This window comes from Pyricularia pennisetigena, chromosome 2 (genome assembly GCF_004337985.1).
Source record: "Pyricularia pennisetigena strain Br36 chromosome 2, whole genome shotgun sequence".
In the NCBI taxonomy this organism is placed as follows: domain Eukaryota; kingdom Fungi; phylum Ascomycota; class Sordariomycetes; order Magnaporthales; family Pyriculariaceae; genus Pyricularia; species Pyricularia pennisetigena.
Window position 1 is genome coordinate 5,015,244 of NC_043741.1, and position 22,996 is coordinate 5,038,239.

The window sequence follows — 22,996 nt, forward strand, 5'->3', positions numbered from 1 at the left end:
GGGGCAAGCCTGCGTCTGATCCTTAAAAGGCTATTCATCAGAACCAGCCATGGCCGGTCCGCTACGCCGACCCCAGCGGCACCCTCACTACACGGCACGCTCCCTACGGGTTGTGTTTAATCCGCCAACGGTACGGGTTCCATGGTTCACACCATGTTGAAAAACTATGCAACATTTGCATTGGATAGACATGCATTTCGACAAAAATGAAAAGACACTCAACTGCCGTCAAGGTTCGCCGGTGTTCTTGAGGGGTGCCAGATGACGGTCGATCATCTCAAAGCCTGTTTTCTGCCACATGGAGTCAACAAATCCATTACTGCCAGTTACAATCCAGCAGACCGGAAAATCCAGTCGTCTTGTCCAACGAGAGTGTCAAGGCTTGTCAGTCGAATTGTCCGGGAGCCATCATGTACCAAAGTTTTGCTTGCTAAGACTGTTAACCGCAGGAATTCCATCCAACATTGGTTGAATCTACCTTGAAGGCTACTCGTGTACTGTTAGAACCATTCACGCCGCCCTCCCATTATCGTCAGACTCGACACCATGCCCAGATATCGGATTGTCCACAACGACCTTGTTGACCTTGAACTTCCCACCCCTCAGCCATGCAAGCTGGATGATGCCCACTACGGCGACCGCGACGCAGCTGAACCAGGCAGCTCCGGACCCGGCCGCAGAGTATATGATGCCGGCGATGGGCGACGAGATGGTCCGCGCAAGGCAGGCGCCCGACATTGCCAGGCCGTTAACCTTGCCGAGTCCGGAAGGCGACGGCGTGGCGTCCTTTAGCAGGATGAGCGCCGTGGGGAAGATGACGATGCCGCAAAAGGCCTGCAGGAACAGGGACGCGTAGATGCCCACGTCGGCGGCCGGCGTAGAGAGCATCGACAGAAAAGGGATGAAGACGTAGCTGAGTGGGTAGAGAAGCACCACGCTGACAAGCGAGAACCAGATGCCGGCGTTTTCTACGTAGAGGGGGAAGATGACGGCCTGCACGAAGAGGGCGACGATGCCGTTGATGGACAGGAAGGTGCCGACGTCGTGGACGTCGTAACCGAGGCCACCCATCAGGTCCAGCGTTCCCCGTGGCTGTTTCGGCAAGTCCAAGAGGTAGGTCGGGAAAAGCGAGCCTGCTGCCATCTGGTGATACGAAAATATCGTCACTAGAACAACCAACATGATGACGGTTGGATTGAACGTCTTTTCCTTCTCCTCGGGTCCTGAGGACTCGGACGCAGGACCAGGCGTGGCCTCTGTTGGTGCAACAACCGGCCTGATCGAGTGAACGGTGCCGAAAGAAGAACGACGAAGATCCACTATACGCTCATCAACAGGCAGAGGAAGACTGGACTCGACGAGGTAAGGGTTGTCCGAGAAGGAAGTGCGAGTTTTCCTGGTACGCTCTGCCCCTCTCAGGGGTGTGTTCTCATCAACAATCTCGTCGACGTCGTCGTCGTCGATGGCCTGGTCGTTCGAATCAGGAACCTTGTCGTATGCTCCAGGATGATGCGTCTCCTCGAGGAAGAAAATGCCCTGTATGACTGCGATGGCCACCACTGCCACTGATACCAGGTTTGGAAGTAGATAAGGGTAGCGGCCAAACAGGCCGTCTGCTGGAAAGATGGACGGGTAGAAGTGGGCGGGTTTAGCCAAGAACCCTCCCATCGCCGTCCCGATGATGGAGCCCAGGGTCCATACAAAGGGGTTGACGGCATAAGCTCTCGGCTCGTGCTCCGGGTTCTTGACCATCTCGGCCACCATGGTCTGCATGACCGAAACATTGCCATTGAGGGCGCCTCCGATGAGCCGCGCGGCAAAGGCCACCCAGTAGTTGGTGGCCAATCCAAATGTGAGACTGGAGAGACCCACGCCGACGAGGCCAGACAAGACGATGGGCTTGCGCCCAACGCGATCCGAAAGCGCACCCCAGCCCATTGATGTCAGCGTCTCGGCGACGGCGTAGGCGGACACGATCAGACCGGCGTAGAATGGGGCCTGGCCCTCGTCAATACCGAGGTCCTTCACCATTTCATAGGTGTAGGCCATGATTGACGTAAAGGCGATGGGCTCCGAGAAACGACATATTGCTGCATGTTTGTGTTTTGGGCGGCTCAGCAAATGCTAACTATTGCCTAGCAGTAATATTATTGTGGGGAGGGCGCAAAACTCGTACCTAGGACGAACAGTTGTTGCGTCGGAAATTTCGCAGGTTCTACATCTTGACTCTGAGGCATGGTACCTTGTTGAGAAAAAGTCTGACTGGCACGGAATTGAAAACTCTAGCGCTTTGTGTCGGCGTTTGTCAGTTTTGGCGGCTGCAAGTTTCTTTGATCAATCAATCAATAACAACGAAGGAGAGGAAAGACAAGCTGCGCAGTGGGAAATGCGAGTCTTTTTCACCGCCAAAGTTGCATTCCCCAGCCTCATTGCGAACAAGGCCTTGCAAGCTCGGCGGCGGGGTCTTGCGTGGAGAACGACCCCCATTCCGATAACAATTTCCCACCACATTAACCCGGGGTTTGGTAGGAAATACGCAGCTAGGACGGCGTTGGCGGCCCGATACCCCACACACAATTTGACGTTGGCTCAAGCAAGTCAGACGCCTTGGCACCCTTCGCCACCAGTAATGGTAAGAGTGTAGTAGGGCGGTGAGGGGTCTGCATGTTTAGATGCAAGCAAGATCGCCCCTAGCCAACCATCAATTCCAATCGCAGCTGAATTTCGGGCTGGAATAAGGCTGCCTGCATCAATCTCCAACCGCTACTCCTCACGCTCCTCTTGTACAAGAGTCCAAAAGGATCTGGATAAACTCCTAACCCTAGCATGCAACAATGGCGCAATCGGTCTCGGGGTCGGGAAATTGTCGGTTATCTGGGCAATTTCCCGATATTCGTTAAGACCGAAGGAAGGTGCAGGTGAGGCCGTAAGCAGTACCTTCCGCTACATGCCTTTTCTTTTTCTTTTCTTTTCTTTTCTTTTTTTTTCTCTTTTTCTCTCTCCTGAGAATTAGCATTCTGAGAATGAACAATCAGTCGGGTTGATTCTCGTGTCTATGAACCCAATCTGATCTTGAGGCAAAGATAAACTTAATTCGGTCTGTGACCTGCGGCTCTCGCCAAGACCAAGACCACCATGACTACAGCCCAGGGTGATATCCAACCGACTCCCCGCCGACGCAGGCGACCTGCCGTGTAAGTAGCGACAATGGTTTTGCTAAAATCAACAGTCGTAGATGCGTCTTTGGTTACCTACCTTCCTCACTAAACTAAATCGCACGACAACAGTTCTTGCACCCTCTGTAGACAGCGCAAAGTCCGCTGCTCCCGGGGCACGCCCTGCACAAACTGTATCCGCTCAAGGACTGGCAACTGCGTGTACGACAATGATTGCACCCCACAAGCAAAGGATGATTTGACCAATGCACCCTTTATGCAACTGCCACTGTCTCCTCCTACTCCCCTTCAGCAGAGCATCTCGGCGCCCGCGACCCTTGTCTCGGCTACTGACCATCATGAGACTCTGCCGCTGCCCACTTTTGGGTCTGTACGGTCGCTTACGCCGGGCGGATCCGATTATCACAACACTGGCAGCTCTCCGTCCAAAGACTTGGCCAGTCTCCAGTCACAAATAAAGCAGCTGCAAGAACAAGTCGCCCAACTCAGTTCCAAGAACCAAAACACCATCAACTCGACAACGCCGCAGGCTTCTGTTGCAGGAGATGAGCATAAGCAACCATCCAAGTCGAAAAAGCTAAGCTGGAAGCTCTTTGGCACCTTTCATTTCATCAGTGACGCCCAAGGTCACCACAATGTCATGTCTGGATCACGTCTCTACGGGGAAAGCCATGCCTTTGCACTGATCACGCACTTTTCAGACATGCTACCTCTGAATGAGTTCACGTTTGGCCGAATTGAGGAACAATCATCATTCATTTCCACCCTGAAAAGATGCAAAGATCTAGCAAGGGTTATCAAGAAGTCCAGGGCGCCAAAGTGGCCAAGCTTGCCGACGTTTGATCTGCCTTCCAAACAGGTCTGCGATGAGCTACTTGATTGCTACCTTCGCACCAGCGAATCAATCTACCGCGTCGTACATATTCCATCCTTCAAAAAACAATACGATGCGCTTTGGACCTCCGGACCTGTGAGACCAAACCCAGTTGATATCGATGTCGTTGATGCAAATACTCGCCTCAAACGACCCAAGTCCACGATTACTGCGTTTTTTGTTCTTCTCAAACTTGCCCTCGCCATCGGAGCTGCTGTGTACGACGAGCGGTTCAGCTTCAGGACAGCAGCGGTTCGCTGGATGTATGAGGCCGAGTCTTGGCTCTCAGAGCCGAACGTCAAGCCGAAGCTAGGTATTCAGTCTCTACAAATCCACATACTGCTTTTACTAGCGCGAGACGTCGTTCGCCTTGGTGGGGACACTGTGTGGCTCTCTGCAGGTGAACTCCTGCGCAGTGCCATCTTTTTGGGACTGAATCGTGACCCAGCTCACCTGCCTGTTGGGCGCCGAGCCCTAGCAGCGGAGATGCGGAGGCGACTTTGGTCCACCGTCTTGGAAATCACGGTGAATTCCGCCATGGCCGCCGGCGGTCCACCGCTAGTCTCCCTTGAGGATTTTGATACAGTCCCTCCTGGGAACTTTGACGACCAACAGCTAGAATTCGCGCCCGCAGGTCTTGACGTCTATCCTGAGCCTGTAGAGTCGTGGACCACGACGTCCTTGTCGATTGCGCTCCGCCAGACGTTCCCTGCGCGCCTGGCTGTTGTGGCGTTCTTGAATGGCTTCCGCTCCCATCGATCTTACGAGAACACTCTTAGCCTCGACAAGCAGCTACGTATGTCGCTGAGGGAGCTTCAGCAAACAGTCAGCTCACTTCTTCAGTCAGGATGTGATACGAAACAGGCCAAGTACGCCATTCAAACAATAGAATTCGTGACGCACAGATTTCTCATCGCTTTACATATGCCTTTCCTTGCGCCCTCTCTGAAAGACAGGACACAGTTTACGTACTCCAGGCATGTCTTGGTGGAAAGCGCGCTGAGAATCTGCCAAGTGGCGGAACCCGCTACTGGCCGCGAAGGTGACAATTTCATCCGGTCTTGCACCACCGGTTCAATTTCCAACCGAATGGCCATCTTGCAGGCCTCGCTTGTCATTATAATGGAGATCCACGTGCAGGTAAAGGAAAACCTCAATGTCGATGGGAGAGCCACGCTGCGGACTGATATCGCCACGGTCCCCCGAGCGTCTAAAGACTGGGCGCTGCGGTGCATTGAGTGTGGCGAGACAAATATAAAAGGCTTCTGTTTCTTGTCCTCTTTGGCCGCATACACCGAGGCGCTGGTTGAGCGTCCTGAAATGGATGGAGACGAAATCGCTGAGGTGTTTTGCAAAACGATGGAGGAATCAGCAGAGGCCTGCCTGGTGATCCTGCAGAGGAAATCGGATTGGCTTATGTCTTCAGCAACTGGCAGCCCCGAAGAGCTTGACGCAATAGGACATCCGAATCTTCCTGTTCCCGACTTGTCCACGCATAGTCGCAGCGGACCCAGTTCGATCGGGGACCTCGATTTCTTTGTAAGAACACCTTAGCAGCTGTGCTGTCACCGACATTAACCTGACGTATTGAGCTGAGATGAAGATTCACAGGATTTTGACGCACTGCTTACAATGCCGAATATTAATACCACCGACTCGATGAATTGGTGGTTTGAAGGCTAGGGTCAAATGGGCGCCTCCCGATATTGACTGAAAAAGGAGCACAGGAGGGTTCTCATGATACTCAACCACTGCTTATTATATTATGAGTCTGCTTGGCGTTCATGACAAAACACAAATATGCAACAAAGAAATCCAGCTTCATGCCCAATCCGGTCCCCTTTCGCTTCTGGGGGCAGGCTTCTCGTTCAACATGGTCACAGCCACATCAAACTCGACCGTTCGGCGGATTCCCTGCTTCTGTATAGGATTGTTCGAGCTGCCAGCGCTGTTTCCGCGAGCGCCATGGCTATTCGATTGAACACTGGGAGTCTCCATCGAGCCCATTTCGACATCAGTTTTGTCGCAGATCGGGGTCTGGTCCTCTTCGGTGATGACAATAGAACGGCCCTTGACTGGATCGGTCCTACGGCCAGAGCTGGGGTTGTGCGAGCTACTAGGCCACTTGCTTCGCTTTGCCTTTGACGCACTGGCGCGGTTTTTGCTGAATAGGAAGCGGAACGCCGGCAGCATGGCCACTATTATGCCGACGGCGCACTCGAGGAAACCCCACTGGCTGAGAATTATCGGTGTTTTGGTCGCCTCTTTGATGTCGCCCGCGACCTGTTGCATGCTGCGCACGGCTTCCGCGAGGCGGATGACAGCAAATATTATAATGATGGTCCCGAGAGAGAATATGAGCACCAAGCCGGCCTTGGCCCCCCTGGGAATCATGAGCTTCCGGAGAAGATTTAGAGGGAGGACCATGACTAGATTCTCAGGGGTCAGCATGGGAGCTAGCGTGCCGGTTCAGAGCCAAGGAGGGCATGGGATCGCAAAAAAGGCTTACTGGCAATGTCGGCCACGATGTCCGCAACCGTCGCGAATATGAGAGATCCTTGAGCTCGACGAATATCGTTGGATCCGTAGCAGTTGGCCTCGCCGATGACTATGAGGAAGAGTTAGCCGTCCGTGGTTGGACCTCTGCAGTTTCCTCGCAAAGAACAGAGGCAAGGATGCAGCGACTTACTGGTCCAGTATTTCTGGACGGGCATGCATGTCATGAAGAGGGAGAGCACACAAGCGAGATAGAGCAAGGTAACAAGTGCGAAGCAGGCCCACCATGCCTGCATGTACCGAGGAAGGCCACTGACGACGCGCTTCACAAAGAAGAGAATCGAGTATTTTGCTGCGCGTAAAAAACCCGTTAGTCAAACCAAGAAAGCTCTTTCTGCATTTATTTGAGTGAATTTTTTTTTCTTTTTGTTGCATGACGGGGCGAGCCGCACCGGTCCATATTGTTGTCCAGAAAACAATCATTGACGCAAACATTGCCTTCAGGGACGACGTCATGTTGTCGATAAATTCGTTGAGGTTGAGCGACAAAGCTGCGAATGGGTTGTTGTCGGCCGCTTGAAAGAATCCGATGGCGACAAACAGCTGCCGCATGATGACCGTCGCCAGCGCGGCCATCGCTGTCAGGCAGAGGAAGCCGGCGATCGCCCAGTAGTCGTCGGCATGGAGGCGGCGCTGGAGGACATATTGCGAGATTCCGCGGAAGAGAGTCGCGAAAAGCGCAACCGTCCACAGGACCCAGATGAGGATCTGTCAAGAGTGTTGGGAAAGGGGGATTTCCGTCAGTTCACCGAGCCGAAAGATGGGACGATAGTGGTTGAGTTCTTTACCATCAAATCTCGATAACTCAGGCCATCGTAGTACATGTTGGAGAGGTATACAACTCACGAGGGAAAACCTCGGCTAGATCGCGCTCGAGAAGTCCCCGAGAAAGCACAGACTCAGGAAAAGCAAGAGGAACCCATTGTCTATGTACATGTTGGTCCTCTTTTGTATAAATTATACAGCCAGATGGGAAAAGGTAGCCTCGCTCACTCACATCCACACCTCGCTACAGCCATCATTACTCGCTCACATCTGGAGCCATACTTTCCGGGCTAAAGATGCGAATGTACGTAAGGACCCAGAAGGTTATGATCTTCGGCCCGCCCTGGCCCTCCGTGAGCCAATATCCAGCCCATCTTGGCTGCATCGTGCAAACCGGGGCACTGTTGCTGCGATACGACGCTGTGCGAATAAGCTGGGTCCTGCCGGCGCCAAGAAAGGGCGAAAACCATGATTGCGACCTCATCTGCTTTTGCCCAAACCAGATATCGAAGTGGGCAAGGTAGTTTTGCTCGCTTAGTTCTGCCGCCTTGTCCCAGCTGAGGCGCCCAAACGCGACCGATCCCCATCATCGTGGAGATTGCTTGTTGTATCAATATTAACCCAATCGTGTAATGTACATACGCGGCACGCCGGGGGAGAGCATCAAGAACCCCATCAGCAGTGCGAGCTTACTCGAGTCAGCTGTGGACGAATTTGTTGGGCTGCTTTGACCTTTTGTTTCATGGCAACATGAACCTTTTCAAGCCTACCTATCCAAGAGACCAGTTATCGTTTGTTCTCTTCTTCTTTTTGTTTTTTGTCTTTCTTTTTCTTCGCACGCAACTGAAAACCTGGTGCTGCCCAAAAAAGACCCGATTATTCCGTCGGGTACTGCCAACACTTGGCTCTGCCTCCGACAAACTTTGCTGCCCCTGCTGCACCTTTACATTTAAGCTTAGGAATCACAGATCCCAGGCATTGTATACTCTCGCAGAAAATACACCAGAGAAGTACCCGAGGCCGACGGACCCGAATCTGCGGTACAGCAATCGAAATGGCAGTCTGTCAATGCCTGCCAGGATGAAACAGAGGGGAGCTGCCGTATACGATAGTAAGAAGTTAGCGCTGCGACGTCATACTATGTAAGTTTTGTTATTTTTATTCATTTCCGTATCAGTCAAGCTGCCGTCAAGGTTTACCCTTTCTACCATCAGCACATCCCGACCGCTAGTTAATTACTTTGTGGCCCGCACATTCTCTTTTTACTATATCCACAACACCCCATACCTCTCGTCTCTTTTTCTTTCCGAAAAAAAAAAAGGATCCGAAAATGACCACAGCTCGCGGATGGCGCCACGCTTGTCCACGTGGGCGACCTGACTCTCTCATCCTCCGTTCCCCCTTGCCGTTATTCCCGTATCCCGCTTTGGGGGAGGGGGTTGTTCCTTGCCAGGCGAGACCCGCATGGGCGGCCCCTGTGCCCCGCGACTCATCCCATCGTTCCACTCCCTCCCACCACCGTTTTTTTTTATATGTAGTCGATCGTGATGGAGTCCGAGAGTGGAACCTGCATTGTGCACCAAGCAGATAGATCTTTGGAGTGAATTTCAACTCGGGATTTTCTGTGCTTTTTGCTGCTTTTCTCCTGTGTTTTCTTTTTTTTTTTTTTTTTCCTTCTTTTTTTTCTTCTTCACGCGCCCAGCCGCCTTTCTTTGAAACTTATAACCCGTTCAAATTCTAAACTACGACCCAAGGTTGAGTCTTACTTCGATTTTCTCGTTGCGGCTCAAAAAAAGCGCCATGGCTATGATTGCGTCTGGGAAAATGTGACCCAAGAGAGTGAAACATTATAGAATATTGTAAAGATATGGACCAGTGCTGATTAATATCAACAAAACTCACCTTTTCTTTTTCTCATCTGGTTAATCAGGTGAAAACCTCCCCCAACGACCGTTGTTGCACTAAAAAGCACAGCCAAAGGACGAAAGCTCCCGTCAATGACTAATGCCAGTGACTTCGGTAAATATAGCCTGCAACAACCGTCATCTAGCTCACTACACTACTATGCAGATGCAACTTTGCCCCAAGGTCGTGTACCCCACACACATATGACTTCGTAAAGAATACGAAGGAAACGAAAGGGGGGGAAATAGAGACTATTGATTACTGCCCTAACATTAATAAATATGTAAATATTTCATCCTTTCCTCCCCCAGGTGTGGGGGCTTTTTCTCGTTTTCTTGGAAATCGCGCCGACCTTTTTTGTCGCACGCCAAAAATCCACAACAGACACACCAAAAATCCTCTCGAAACAAACCTCCCCGAACCCTCTTCTACCTCGTGAGCTGCAGGCTCGACTGCAGCGGCAAGTTCCTGCTGCTGGCGCCGACCCAAAGCTTGTACTCGCCCGAGTGCAGCCTCCAGGCCTGGGCGGCGACGTCCCAGCCGCTCAGGTCCCTCCTGGTCAGCTCGAACTGGACCGTGGCCTGCTCGCCGGGCTGGAGCGACGGCTTGGCGAAGCCGCGCAGCTGCCTGACGGGCGCGCCGTCCTCGGGGATGCCGACGTAGAGCTGCGCGGCCTCGGCGCCGGCCACGTCGCCCGTGTTGGCCACCTTTGCCGTGACGCGGGCCACGACGTCAAAGAGGTCGACGTGGCCGCCCTCCTGGATCGGGCCCGTCGGGTACTCGGCGGCCGACAGCTCCGGGGCGGTCCAGGAGGCCTGCAGGTCCGAGTAGGAAAAGTTGGTGTAGCTGAGGCCGAAGCCGAACTCGTAGCGCGGCTCGATGCCCTCCTTGTCAAAGGCGCGGTAGTCGATGAAGACGCCCTCGGTGAAGTCGCTCTGGGGGAAGCGCTCGTAGATGCCGTCGGCGAGCGACTGGTTCTGCAGCCCGCGGTAGTCGGTCTCGTTGTGCGGGACCGAGTACGGCATCTTGCCGCTGAAGTTCTCCTCACCGTACAGCAGGTCCGTCAGCGCGTACCCTGCGTCCTCGCCGGGCAGGTGGGCAAAGATGATGGCCGTGACGTTGGGGTGGTCGGCGAACTGGTCGACCAGGCGAACGCCGGCGTTTTGCAGCACCACGATGGTGTTGGAGCAGTTGGCTGCCACGTTGAGGATCAGGCCATCCGTAAAGTCGTCACGGAGGCCGGGCCGATCCCATCCTTCGGTGGCCCAGGCGTTGCCGTTGACGATGCAAGCGTCCGAGTTTGAGTTGATCAAGGGGTTGAAGCTTGAAAAGTCCCAGAGCAGGTGAGTCCCGTCCTTGCGTGCGCGGTAGCTGAGTGCCTCAAAGGGCGAGCCGCCGTACGCGGGCATGTTTCCTCCGGATCCGCCGCCGCTGTAGAGCATCCCGAGGGGTCCAATCTGGGACTTGGTGCCGTTGCAGCCGAAGAAGCGGTCGGCGCAGTTGACCGACTGGGAACCGAGGTTGAAGCCCGGGCTGCCAATGTTCAGCTGGTCGGGCGCCTTGGAGGCGTAGCCAAACAGAGAAATGAGCTTGGGCTCCTTGAGCGGGAGGCTGTTCCTGGCGTTCTTGACGAGGACGTGGCTCTGGACGGCCGACTGGTAAACGGCCTCCCTGTAGGCTGGGTTCCGTCCGATCACCTTCTTGTGAGGCTTGGTCATGTCGCTAAACATGCCGGCGCCTGGCACGAAGTCCTTGTCCTGGTCGAATTTGTACCAGTTGCTAAGAATCCTATACAGCAGGTGATTTATGTGGTTAGCACTTGGCTAATGGGCCTTTGTTATGACAGATCAAGACTCTTTCAGAAGCTCACCTGGTGACCATGTCGTCAAGCCTGACCATGGGCACGGAACCGTTGTTCACGGCCTCGACCAGGTTCGCGTCCCAATAGGGAATACCGCTGGGCATCACCAGATCCATGCCTGCGAGTGCACTTGCGACACCGGCGTGCTGAGCGCGCCAGTCCGACACGACAAAGCCCTATTGATTTGAAATGTCAGACAAGCTTTGTATTTACCAGGTGAATGAAAAAAGAAAGAAAAAAAAAAAAAAAAAAAAAAAAAAAACATAGCCAGGGATGAAGTTGCGTACCTGGAAGCCAAGCTCCGTCTTGAGCAGTCCGTTCTGAGCAGCGCTGTTCTGGCAACCGTACGAGTTGTTGATGCGCTGGTAGGAGCACATGATGTTGCCAGTACCGGCCTTGACGGTATCAACAAACGGCCTAGACACCACTGGGTTAGACACAAGCTGATCGCCTTAGCAAGAGTCTGATCTGATTTGACTTACCAGAGGTAAAGCTCATGCATGGTCTTGTCGTCGATGTTGCTCGACAAGGCCGAAATGTTGACAGAACTTGTCTGCGCTTGCTCCTCATTGCCAACGGCGATGGTTGCGGTAGATGGGTTGCTAGGATTTCCATCAAAGTCAGCTCTTGTTTGCGTTTACATCGGTGTTTTACTCAACAAGCCTTACCGGTAGTCCTCTTGCTCGTTAGCAATAAAATGCTGTGTTGTATCCGGTTTAGTGTTTGAGCCAAAGGTTTGGAAATAGCGCAGTATCCCATATCAACCTGGAACCAGCAAGAGCAGCTTCAGACGAACCTTTGTGCTTGCAGCAACTCCCTGCGACTGGATACCCTTGACAGTCTCAGCGGCAAGCTGGCCGCAGAGATAAGGGTCGTTGGAGAAGCCTAGACACAGTTAGACGGGTGGTCTCAACCATCGTAACGCCCGGGGGTGAGCATCTTCTCACCTTCCCAGTTGCGGCCACTGTTGGCGATTCGGCCGAGGGGTCCAACAACCGGCCCGAGGAGGATATTGACGCCCTTTGTGCGGTACTCGGAGCCCATGCCCGCTGCCCTCTCGTGAGCCAGCTCGCGGTTCCAACTTGAAGAGGAGCGAGTTAGCATAGTACGCCAGACTAGTAGCAATCTGAAAGGACAAAACAAGAAAATGCTGTGCGTCAGACATACGTGGCGCCCACAGAGATGCCCGAAGACCAAGAGGTGACAAAGTCGGTAGACCTCAGGCCGTTTCCTGCGTCCTGGAGACACATGCCCGGGAATCCAAGACGGGTGATGTTGGAGATCCAACCAGCACAGCCAGTGGTGGAGGTGACGCCGCCGGTCAGGAGGACCTTCTCCTCGAGGGTCATCTGGCCGACCAGGGCCTTGGCCTTACCGATGGCCTCGGCCCAGTCCCCGGTGCCAGTTGCATTGGCTATAGAGGGACAAAGAACTGTCAGTACTGAAGGCTGCTTAGTCGTTCGAGGGAAAGGAGCAGCTGTGCTTACGGGAAGGGTAGACGGGCGGCGACTGTCCGTAGAAGAAGGTGTCGTCCTTGATGAGTTCCTGCCCCGAAGCCACGGCGGCAATGCCAGCCAGGCAAGCAACCAATTTTGCTGCAGCCATTCCGAGTTAACAGTCTCGCAGTGCCAGTCCTTGTCACAGGGCTGGAAGGTTGAGTCGACGAAGGGCGTAAGGCTACAGAGAAAGTCCTACGGTTCAAGACTGGATGACTCCCTGGGCTCAGCCGGTGACTTATACTAACTGTCCCAACATGCCGGGCTTGTAACCCTGCCGAGAGCCGTACGAGCAACAGCAAATACACTACTCCACAAACAACCATCGAGACGATTCTTGTGCATCTATTCGGCCCTATTGTGAAGTGTTCCCCCGGTTCGGATTCGTCATGTTGCAAAAGAATTCCAATAGAAATGAGGGGTCGGCAGGTTCCTATGTGGTAATGACCCGATGAATCCCCGGCCAAGGCCCCCGATCTATTCCATCCCCGTGGGGACTTGACCCGACAGGGCGGGAACCGCTTGCCACTGGACTGGGTACCGAGCCCTAGGCGAAGTTGTCTTTGGATATCAGTGAGCGGAGCACTGGGGAAAGGAAAACCCGAGGCAACGTTCTAGAACCCACAGAATACCACAAGACTCGTATAGACTTTTGCGGCCTCGTAGTTTGGCTTAAGCATAACCAAAAAAAAAAAAAACATACTCTCGGGTTCTGCGCTTCAACAGCTAGCTTCGCTCAGCACATAACCTTCCCCGGCCAATGTTCGGCAGTTACGGTTTGCTACCGGGTCACGAGTTGTCGATTTCTCTATAACACCGGGTAAACCACGGAAATACGTGCAAAGATGACGATGATGACAGGCTGGACCAAGAATCCTTCCCCACAGTTTGCTATTGTGGTTCTAAATGCAGCATGGCGCTTGCGCCGAGGCATGGTTTTTGTGCGGGGATACCAAGGTTTCCCCAACATCAAGGTGGACACGCTCGTGGACGAAAAGTTTTTTCTTTCTCGTCCATTTCCGGCCGGTCACCGATCATGTGGAATGAATACAACAGACCAGTCGTCTTGGCACCGTTGGTTTATCCCTCACCGACTCTCTGTCACCGGCTCAAGTCGCATTTGTCGGACGGCCTGAACAGAGGCCAAATTCACAACCAACGGCCATCATCACGACGGAAAGAACTGCCGGGCGTGAGTCGAACGATGACGTACTTTATCGGAACTTGCAAGCAAAACTGATATCCGCGTTGCCGAAATGTACGGCTAACCGAGATCAATAACAGCTGGGCAGTGTGGGCAATCCGAGGTTGTCCGTTTTACAGTCAGTCTACCAACCTTTGTATTATTGAAGCGGATGACAATACTACTTTGAGCCATTCTGCTGGAAGTTCATGCTATAACCTCCTGTCTTGGGATCCTGTTCCATTTTAAAGTTGTCGGTGCTCAAGCCGAAAGGTTTCAGTATACCATTACCCAGCTGTTTATTTTGTTTGTCATAAGAAAAAAAGTTTTCTCCGAGTCAGCGCCGAAAAGAGAACAAGCCATTTTTTTTTTTCTTCCCAATAGCCGGAGCAACGGGGTTGCGCTAGGAGCTCACCTCTTTCAGCTTACCCCACATCTCGGCAGTCTCCTTTTCCTGGGCAGCCTTGACCTGGGGCGGCAAAAGCCTGAGCTGCGACTGGACGACCTTCCTGTCGGCGGGGCCCAAGTTGGTCATTTTGGACAGCAGCTTGTAGTCCTCTTCTGCACCCGCGAGGTTCGACCAGCCACCGGCCTCGCTTCGCGCCCGGGCCCGCCGCATGAGCGCCTTGGCCCGTATGCGCCGCACATCCTCGGCCCGCTGACGCCTCGCGCTCTGGGCCGGCGTCTCGGCCTTGGTCGGAAGCGCGGGTCCCGCCTTCGCCGCGCCCGCGCTGACTATCGTCTCCTCGACGTCTGCCTGTTCTTCCGCCTCGGAGGCCTTTTCGGCCTCGGCCTGCTCCGCATCCGCCTTTTCGGCCTTGTCCAGCCGGTCGAGGGATTCGGTAGCGGCCGTTGTGGCCTCCTTCCATTCCTTGAGCTTGAGGTAGCAGGCGGCGATGTTAGACTTGAGGACGGCGACTTCGTAGTCTAGGTAGTTGGGACAGGCGGCGATCGCCTGGCTGTATTTGTCCAGTGCGGCGTCGCATTTTCCTGCCGTGAAGAGAGTATTTGCTTCTGTCTTGGCCGTGTTGGACTCTTGAACGAGCTCCTGTGCAACCCATCTGCGTCAGCGCCCTTCTTTCGGGGTTTTGTTGTGGTCTGGGCCATCTACACCGACCTTTTCCTCCTCTGGGGGAAATCTCGCAGGGATTGCTTCGTCGTCGGCCGTTTCCACAGGCGGCTGGGCGCCCTTTTTGTCGTCGCTAGAAGTATCGGTCGTCATTATTGGAGGAATCGATGCGATCACTCGGGTCAGGTTCCGATTTTTTTCGTCAGTTACTCAGGGTCCAAGCAGGGGGGTCACTGCAGAAATTTGACGGTTGCACTTTGTGACGTTCAGGCTAGTTAGTCTACTGTAAAGTAAGGGACGGGATGGCAGAAGCCTGTCGAGCTTATTTGGCGCGATCCGAAGCTCTTGCTTACAAAAAAAAAAAAAAAAAGCGTCGTCCCGCCAATTCCCTCCCAACCACGAGGCAAGCACAAGCCAAGGGGCGTGACGTAAGTTGGCTAGACCCCGCTAAAGCTCTTGGGCTAGGCACCAAAGTGTCGGTAACGATGGTAAGCATTGACACGTGGGGGGGTACGCGCTCGAATTCTCTGCCCCGCGTCAGGTACCGATTCGAGTTTCTTTTTATGCTGTTACAGTGCAATTTCTAGAGTCTAGCAAAGTTTATGCGTGCAAGTACCTTGTTGTTTGCTTATCCCGGAGTCCATCCTTTCCTTAACCTCCAAAGGCCACAACCAATTTAATTTCCGGAGCAATACGCCATCAAAGGCCAAGCCACGGCCATAAAAATTCCAAAAACACAAAATGGCGTCAACCGCAACGTAAGTCACATGATCAGCACGCCTCATCATCCAAAAAAAAAACCCCCTCAGCAACTTACACTCACTCACACTCACACACCCCTTAGTAACCCACCCCCGATAAGAGCCTGCCTCTTTGACATGGACGGTCTCCTCCTGGACACCGAGGACCTCTACACCAAGTGCATCAACGTCGTGCTGGCGAGGTACTCGCGGCCCAACCTCCCGTGGTCCATCAAGGCCAAGCTGCAGGGCCGGCCGGCGGCCGAGGCGACGCACATCTTCCACTCGTGGGCCAACCTCCCCATCAGCAACGAGCAGTACCTGGCCGAGTTCTCAGCCCAGCAGCGCGAGCACTTCCCCAGCGCCGCGCCGCTGCCCGGCGTCGAGAGGCTGCTGGCCGACCTGCGCAGGGCCCGGGACGGGGGCGACGGCGACGCATCCCCCCGGAAGCCGCTGCACCTCGCGCTGGCGACGAGCTCGACGCAGGTCAACTTCAGGCTCAAGTCGTCGCACCTGGCCGACCTGTTCAGCGTGTTCGAGCCCGAGCACCGCGTGCTGGGCGACGACCCGCGCATCCCCAAGGGCAGGGGCAAGCCGCTGCCCGACATCTACCTCGTGGCCCTGGCGGCGCTGAACGCGTCGCTGCCCGAGGGCGAGGCCCAGATCCGGCCCGAGGAGTGTCTGGTGTTTGAGGACAGCGTGCCGGGCGTCGAGGCCGGGCGCAGGGCCGGCATGCAGGTCGTCTGGGTGCCGCATCCCATGCTCAAGAAGGAGTACGAGGGCCGCGAGGACGAGATCCTCGCCGGGAGGATGGGGGAGGCCGGGGATGTGGCCGACGCAGGAAAGGTAGGCGAGATTGGTGACGGCTGGGGATTGTACTTGGAGACATTGGAGAATTTTCCCTATGAAAAGTACGGCATCCAAATACCGGCGTGAAGCAGTTGAATCCGGCACTGGAAAGAGAGATCAAGCATATGAGGCCGAGGTGGTAAGGTTCCTAAAGAATACCACCACCAAACACACACATCGGAAATAGAATGGAGGCGGGTTCTGACTTGATGCATTCACATGACCAATGTATGGCCGACTCCCGAATCACAAATCACATGTTTGTGTAAGAGATTGCCCAAAGTAAATGTTTCATTCATACATAAAAAAAAGAAATCCCCCAAGCGCCATTGACCACCCCAAAACCTCCCCTCCTTTCTATAAAGTCCGTTTCGCTCCAGCGTAGATGATTCGGCCAAAAAGTATCGCAACGAAATGCCCATGCTCGCTATGTTCGCTAAAAGAATAAAAAGACATCATTCTTTGGGAGGGAGAAGTAAAAAGAAGAAGAAGAAAAAAAAGAGTTGACAACATAATAATACAATCAACAATGGCTTTGTAAAACTTCAACCCGCTAACAAAGAGAGAAAAAAAAAAAGACAAAATCAACCAGACCAGAACCCTTGCGAGTTGAACTGATTCGTGTGGTTTGGCGGTTGGTACCAATTCTGGTACGGGTGATCAGGTAGACTGAAATCTGCCCTCGAGAGCAGAGGGTTGACCAGCGGCCGCGTCGGTGTCGGCTGCTGCGTGGGGGTGGTCATTTGATGAGGATGTTGATGCTGCGGCGAAAAGTATTGTTGTTGTTGTTGTTGTTGTTGTTGTGGCTGCTGCTGCTGCTGCTGCTGCTGCTGCATCGAAGGGAAACTGGTGATCAGGAGAGGCGGTTGCTGTGGCCCCGAGGTACCAGATACCATGCCCACTGGGGAAGCGGTTGGCGCAATCCCTGAAGATCGACGTGATGGTTGGGGACGAGGCGACGGGTTGCTATGCGGCCGTTGAAGCTTGGGCGGAGGTTGACGCATGGGGGCTGCCGCCATTGCAGCAGACATTGCAATTGGGTTGGCGGGCGCTGCAGTAGCCTTGCCCTGGCTCTGGCTCTGGCTCTGGGTTTGGGTCTGGCCCTGACCTTGGTTCTGGTTTTGGTTCTGGCTCTGGCCCTGGCCTTGACTCTGGCTTTGGCTCTGGCTCTTATTTTGGCTCTGGTTCTGACTTTGGCTCTGGCTTTGGCTTTGGCTCTGAGGGATGGCAGATGAGGATGCACTCGTCCGGGTGCTTGCATTGTCGCTGCCGCCGCTATTACCACACCTATTGCTGCATCCATCCGAGCTGGTCGCTCCCCCATGCTTCGGGGGCTCTGGCTTCCAGCCCCAGCTCTTCTCGAGCTCCAGGTAGACTTTGCCCAGCCTCCAGCCGGTCTCGCGCGTGATGCGATCGAATATCGCGACAACCTCTTCCTGCTCCCGACGATCACGCAGCACGGCCGCTGCGATGGCCAAGCTGCGCAGGGCCACAGAGGCGATGCCGTTGTCCTTGGTGTGCGCAACGATGCCGCAGACCTGATGGGCGTGTTGCAGCTGCGCGGCCATGTTTTCCTCCGAGTCGCGGGGGTTGACGGGGTTGATCTGGGCCAGAAGGCACATTGCAGTATGGTAGAAGAGACGGCCGATGACGGCGGCGCGCTTGATGAGCCTGAATATGGCGAGCGACGTATCTGTTAGCCAACTGCTTGCCACAAAAGAAAAAGCTGCTTCGTTTCCACCAAAATCACCTACCAGACGTTCGGAAAGGCAGACTGGGTCCGTGTCTGCGACGGGAATAGGTACCCAAACGGCCTCATAGGCCTGGGGCAGTTGTTGCACCAGGCGTCACACAGCGCCTTTAGGCTCTTCCACTCGGCAAAGCGGCTCTGCAGCCTCACCTGCTCGTCGTGCGGCGACGGCTCCTGGAACCTGGGTATGTTGGCCCGGAAGCTGGCGATCTTGGCCACGATGTAAAAGATCCTGTGGACCCACTCCTCGTCCTCGTCGCCGCTGCCCCCAAACGTGTTCTCCGCCTCCTTCTTGGCCGCCTCCTTGGGGCTGCCGCTCTCTGGGTCCTCCGTCAGGAACCCCATGTCCAGCCCCCAGTCGTCCGGGTGCCAGGCCGTCTGCCAGTTGAAGGCGAGGCACGAGAGGACCTCCATGCCGATGTTGAGCCAGAAGCAGGCCGAGCCGACCCCCTTGGTCTTGGCGTTCCAGCCACATTCGCGAATCAGGGCTCTGGCTCCGGCGATGTGGTTCATGCGCTTGGCTGGCTTGTCGCTCATGATCTCGTAGACGTTGAGGACCACGGCCGTGGTTGCGCACTCGGCCATGTTTCGGTCTGGGTTTGATAGGCTTCGGAGCAGTTGCGTGGTCGCCGTGTCGTAGTAGCAGAGAGCTCGGTGGTCATGCAGGTTCTCGTTGGGTCGAACCAGCGTCAGCTGCTTGGCGCCACAGGCCAGGAAGGCGTTGAGTAGCATGGGCGACTTGAGCGCGAGGTATGGTATGACGCGGCTAAAGTGCTTTTCCTTGTCGAAGCTGTCCATCCAGACGCCCACCTCTTCCACAAAGACCTGCATGTACTTGATCTCCTCGGGCGAGTTGAGGTAGTCGCGTTCCCCCGTAGCCACGCCCTCGGACGGTGGTGTGACCAACCCATCCGACACCTTGGGTTGGCTGCTATCCTGGGTTTCACGTACAGAGCTGTTCGAAGGTGGTCCGACGCCTTGTGATGCTACACTCGAGACGTCACTGTTTTTGTGTTGGTGGCCTCGCATGCCCGACTCGTTCTCCTGCATGCTGTACTGATCCTGCAGAGTCGCCAGGTTGAAGTTGCCTGCACTGCCGCCTGCTTCCATGGCCGCCTGTGAGCTGCCGCCAGTGTTTCCCATGTAATCACTGCTCTTCTGAGCCTGCTGAGCCTGCGCCATTTGAAAGCTGGTATACCTGCGGTCGACGGGATTGTCAACTGGTTTTGCGCTATACGTCGACGTGGGCATCGAGGTGCTGGTCTCGCTGATCATTGCCAAGCTCGAAGCGTTCCCCGTTTCTGATCTGTATTGTTGAAGAACCGCCTCCAAGTCTGTTTCTCGGGGTGGCGTGATAGTTCGCGTATCGATGTGCGCATATCTTCCCAACCCACCCTTGTATTCTGACGCTATAGCCCGCGACTCGTCTTCAAAGCGAACTACATGAAACACCCAAGGTTGTCGGTCAGTCCTGTTTCTTCGGTATGGGCCTTTCTTTGGCAGATGGGTGCCAACTAAAAGAGAGTCATTTATGCGAGCTCTCCCCGACTCTTATCTGCCTTGCAAGTCGACATGACATGGACACACGGATCAAACGTGTACGCAGTGGGCACAAAAACGGGGACGATTTTTACCAACTCACCTGACCACTCTGCCGTTGACGGTATGTACGGCGGGCTCTTGACTTGCACGTCAATAAAGTTCAGCCGCACACCCCGCTTACACTCACGGTTGCTCTTCCTGCAGTTCAGACAATCGGGCGTGCCCTCGTCACATTTGAGATGCCGCTCTCGACACGTGAGGCATCCTGTCCTCACGCGCCTCGGCTTGTTCGCCGCGACAGGGGTAGCAGCCGTTGGGGAAGACATGTCGTCGACGGTGGCCGCTGCGCTTGTTGCGGCCGCGACCGCGCGGGCCATCGACGGGCGCTTCCTATCCCCCGCAGCAGGACTCGCGCTCATCCTGGCCCGCATCTCCTTGCTGATCGCTCCGGGCGGCGGCGTGCTGCTGGAGTGAAGGCCTGCTGCTGCCGCCGGCATCGGGCTCTGGACCAGGGATGCGCTTCTCCTTCGCCTCCCATCGTCCATTGAAACTCTTTGACGCTTTGATGGCGACACCTCAAACCCCTCATTACCGCCCAGTGTGGGTGTCGACTGCCCTCCAAGCAGGTGCTGCTGCGATAGGGAGCGTTGGTGCGGAGGTCTGAAGCTCTGCTGGTGGCCGATGACGGGGCTCTGTGACAAGCGGTACATTTGGTGCGGCTGGTGGTGAGGGTGGGCTGTAGCGGCTGTCGCCATCGCGCCGGGGTCCAAGCCCGGCGCAAAGGTCCTGGCCGAAGCCACGTATGATTCCAGTGCAGCGACTGTTTAGTCTCCCCCGGGTGTGGAAAGACGCCGCGACGCTGTCGTTATCGTGGGCGGCTTGTTGATCCGGCGTGGGTTGAGAAACGTATTCGGATAGAGGGACGACCCTTGTTCGACCTGTGCGATGCGAGCCACACAAGGACGTGGAGAGGGAGAGGTGTGCAAAGGGGGCAAAGGTCTGGCGGGCTAGACGTGCTGGATCTGCCCGTGCTTCTGTCCACCGTCTGTCCCTCCTAAGATGCTGTGCGTTCCCGCCGCGGGTCTAGGGCGCGCGGACGGACAGGACGCACGGCTTGCCGAACAAAAAAAAAAAAGATGGGATAGTATAGGATAGGATACAAAAAGAAAGGCTGTCACAGAGCTCGGACTCTGTGGGCCTGTGACGGGAACGGGTACTTTGTCAGACGGCTTGCCATGGGCTGTAGGAATGATGAGAAAGACGCCGAATGGGGCCAGAGGGACGCGGATACATGTGTTATGTCAGTATCGGGCTTGGGTTTTCCAAAGAGACCTGGCGCCTATGCGGTACAGGCGCAGTGGGGCATCGGGGCACAAAACCAGAGACGCCGTTCGGGAGTATCAGCTTCAATGGTTTACTCGGTCGTCTTGTCTCGGTCGTTTCCAGCTTTGGGCTCCTGGGAAAACTCGCAGACACAGATCCCTCAGGGAAAGGCAGCTGTAGATCCAGGCAGACCGAGTAAGGGTTGGGCCTGCTGCTGTGTAACGAGGGACGGTGGCAGCCACCCGCTGAACCGCGATAATTCTAGTCAGGACGTTTGCTTTGATTGGACTTTCCTCGTGGTCGGCGGATGAGACCTTTTGACGCAGCTGGAAATGGGAGAAGAAGAAGAAGAAGAAAAAGGCCGTAAAAGCTGTGATTTGGATCCGTGTCAGGCTTGTTGCAGTCTTGTTGTGGGTTGTGGCGCGGCCTTGGTCCCGTTCCGAATGGGATGTAATGGCTCGGCTGTGTTGATAGAGGATTCGGACTGACTGATGGTCACTGTTGCACGGAGCGGCGGTGGTATCGATGTCGTGCTGCTGCTTGGCTGCCCAACAATCGCTGTCCTCTGCAGTGTGTTCGGAGTTTTGTTTGGCCAAAACCATATATTGAATTTTGGATCTAGCAATGGAATAAATCGGCAACACAGACAAGCGAACAAAAAAAATCCTAACTGGACCTTTTTTCTTGTCGCGAATGCAAGACGTCAGTCGTATTCAAGAATCCGAGGAACGGCTAGGGTTTTGTTCGTTGTTCTGGCTGTCAGTTGGGCGGTTTTCCCATCCCGGCCGCTTTCCTCGCTTGTTCTACCAGGTCCCAGGGACGTCGATTAGGGGAACAATGCCAAGAAACCCCGTGCTAGGTATGAAATGGCATATCAACCCTGGTGGATTCTGATATTTTTTTCCCACCCTCCCACAACCCGTTGGAAGTCTTGGCAAGCAGAGTGGGAAAGTGAGAGAAAAAAAAAATGAAATAAAATAAAATAAACCAAATTGTAACCTTGTTTCTTTTCTGGTCAGGATGTTGTAATTTACAATTACGCCAGATGATGTTGACGAGCAGTGAAAAGGAAGACTAGCCCTGTGAGGACATGCAGTAATAATTACAGACTTCCGTGCTCTTGTATGATGTATGAGCAGGAGTAGTTTGGTTGCCTCCAACTGACTATTTCTTATTTTTTTTTTTGTGGCTTTTCTTTTTTTTTTAATGTCTTTTTATTCTTATTTCTAATGTTCAAACAAAACACATTCTGCTGCTTCGAATAAAACTCCCTTCACGGCAATTAATGTCATGGAACTTGGTTAGTAGCAGCAGCAATATCGCATTGGATCCATCGCACTTGAACGCGTTCAATAATGCACTTGGGTCAATCATTCCAACTCCCCTCAATCAATTCGAATAAAATCGAGGGTCCGCGCCTCTACGCCAAGATTTTCCACCAGGGGCAGCGTTGCTTACAGGGGCCTGGATGCAGGGGTTTGGCAGTAACCGTGGTCGGCCCGTGTCGAACTTCTTGTCTGAGGTTTGCTTCGGCTTGACCTGCGGTTTTTTTTTTGTTCGTCTTCTTTTCTTTTTCTTTTTTACTCTTTTCATCCTTCACCCTTGATCCCCACTGCCGCGGTCAGCGCCAGCTGCGGGAGGTGCGGTCAACGCGGGGAGCACGGCTCTAGTTCATATTAAAACGGACTTTTTAGCTACCTTTGGTCTGGAGCTCGCACTTTTTTCTTTTCCTCCCTTTTCTTTCGTCCCTTTTTCTCGACCTGTCGCTCAGATTGAATCAGGCGAACGGTTATGACTTTCCGAAACTGGGCCTGTTGTGGATGGCATATTGCCAACGGACCTGTTAAAGCAAATAACCCATGTCTCGTAGCTAGCAGCTAAATACAGCATCTTCAACCTTTCCCCCC

The 22,996-nt window shown here is 54.3% G+C and overlaps 9 protein-coding genes across 9 annotated transcripts; 4 read left to right on the top strand and 5 right to left on the bottom strand.

The window, feature by feature from the left end:
* Nucleotides 1-510: 510 nt before the first annotated feature.
* Nucleotides 511-2,237, bottom strand: PpBr36_01409 (uncharacterized protein; the record flags this gene model as incomplete). Its single annotated transcript, XM_029888595.1, has 2 exons — nt 511-2,090; nt 2,177-2,237. The coding sequence occupies 2 exons, from the start codon at nt 2,235-2,237 to the stop codon at nt 511-513; spliced, it is 1,641 nt and encodes a 546-aa protein (XP_029751895.1).
* An 898-nt stretch (nt 2,238-3,135) lies between these two features.
* PpBr36_01410 (uncharacterized protein) lies at nt 3,136-5,733 on the top strand (the record flags this gene model as incomplete). Its single annotated transcript, XM_029888596.1, has 3 exons — nt 3,136-3,194; nt 3,288-5,589; nt 5,662-5,733. The coding sequence occupies 3 exons, from the start codon at nt 3,136-3,138 to the stop codon at nt 5,731-5,733; spliced, it is 2,433 nt and encodes an 810-aa protein (XP_029751671.1).
* A 138-nt stretch (nt 5,734-5,871) lies between these two features.
* Nucleotides 5,872-7,756, bottom strand: PpBr36_01411 (uncharacterized protein; the record flags this gene model as incomplete). The annotated part of the gene is made up of 5 exons (XM_029888597.1): nt 5,872-6,479; nt 6,560-6,658; nt 6,740-6,898; nt 6,999-7,314; nt 7,640-7,756. 5 exons carry the CDS (start codon nt 7,754-7,756, stop codon nt 5,872-5,874), a joined length of 1,299 nt encoding a protein of 432 aa, XP_029751672.1.
* Nucleotides 7,757-8,451: 695 nt separating this feature from the next.
* PpBr36_01412 (uncharacterized protein) lies at nt 8,452-11,224 on the top strand (the record flags this gene model as incomplete). Its single annotated transcript, XM_029888598.1, has 4 exons — nt 8,452-8,482; nt 9,661-10,574; nt 10,620-11,075; nt 11,123-11,224. The coding sequence occupies 4 exons, from the start codon at nt 8,452-8,454 to the stop codon at nt 11,222-11,224; spliced, it is 1,503 nt and encodes a 500-aa protein (XP_029751669.1).
* On the bottom strand, nt 9,705-12,742 carry PpBr36_01413 (uncharacterized protein; the record flags this gene model as incomplete). Its single annotated transcript, XM_029888599.1, has 9 exons — nt 9,705-11,064; nt 11,147-11,313; nt 11,425-11,554; nt 11,620-11,763; nt 11,806-11,837; nt 11,934-12,022; nt 12,085-12,218; nt 12,305-12,551; nt 12,625-12,742. The coding sequence occupies 9 exons, from the start codon at nt 12,740-12,742 to the stop codon at nt 9,705-9,707; spliced, it is 2,421 nt and encodes an 806-aa protein (XP_029751670.1).
* Nucleotides 12,743-13,997: 1,255 nt separating this feature from the next.
* PpBr36_01414 (uncharacterized protein) lies at nt 13,998-15,038 on the bottom strand (the record flags this gene model as incomplete). The annotated part of the gene is made up of 3 exons (XM_029888600.1): nt 13,998-14,111; nt 14,232-14,864; nt 14,934-15,038. The coding sequence occupies 3 exons, from the start codon at nt 15,036-15,038 to the stop codon at nt 13,998-14,000; spliced, it is 852 nt and encodes a 283-aa protein (XP_029751415.1).
* Nucleotides 15,039-15,626: 588 nt separating this feature from the next.
* On the top strand, nt 15,627-16,561 carry PpBr36_01415 (uncharacterized protein; the record flags this gene model as incomplete). The annotated part of the gene is made up of 2 exons (XM_029888601.1): nt 15,627-15,643; nt 15,730-16,561. The coding sequence occupies 2 exons, from the start codon at nt 15,627-15,629 to the stop codon at nt 16,559-16,561; spliced, it is 849 nt and encodes a 282-aa protein (XP_029752335.1).
* Nucleotides 16,562-17,058: 497 nt separating this feature from the next.
* Nucleotides 17,059-20,521, bottom strand: PpBr36_01416 (uncharacterized protein; the record flags this gene model as incomplete). Its single annotated transcript, XM_029888602.1, has 3 exons — nt 17,059-18,145; nt 18,229-19,663; nt 19,867-20,521. 3 exons carry the CDS (start codon nt 20,519-20,521, stop codon nt 17,059-17,061), a joined length of 3,177 nt encoding a protein of 1,058 aa, XP_029751459.1.
* Nucleotides 20,522-21,014: 493 nt separating this feature from the next.
* On the top strand, nt 21,015-21,269 carry PpBr36_01417 (uncharacterized protein; the record flags this gene model as incomplete). The annotated part of the gene is made up of 1 exon (XM_029888603.1): nt 21,015-21,269. One exon carries the CDS (start codon nt 21,015-21,017, stop codon nt 21,267-21,269), a length of 255 nt encoding a protein of 84 aa, XP_029751460.1.
* Nucleotides 21,270-22,996: the final 1,727 nt, after the last annotated feature.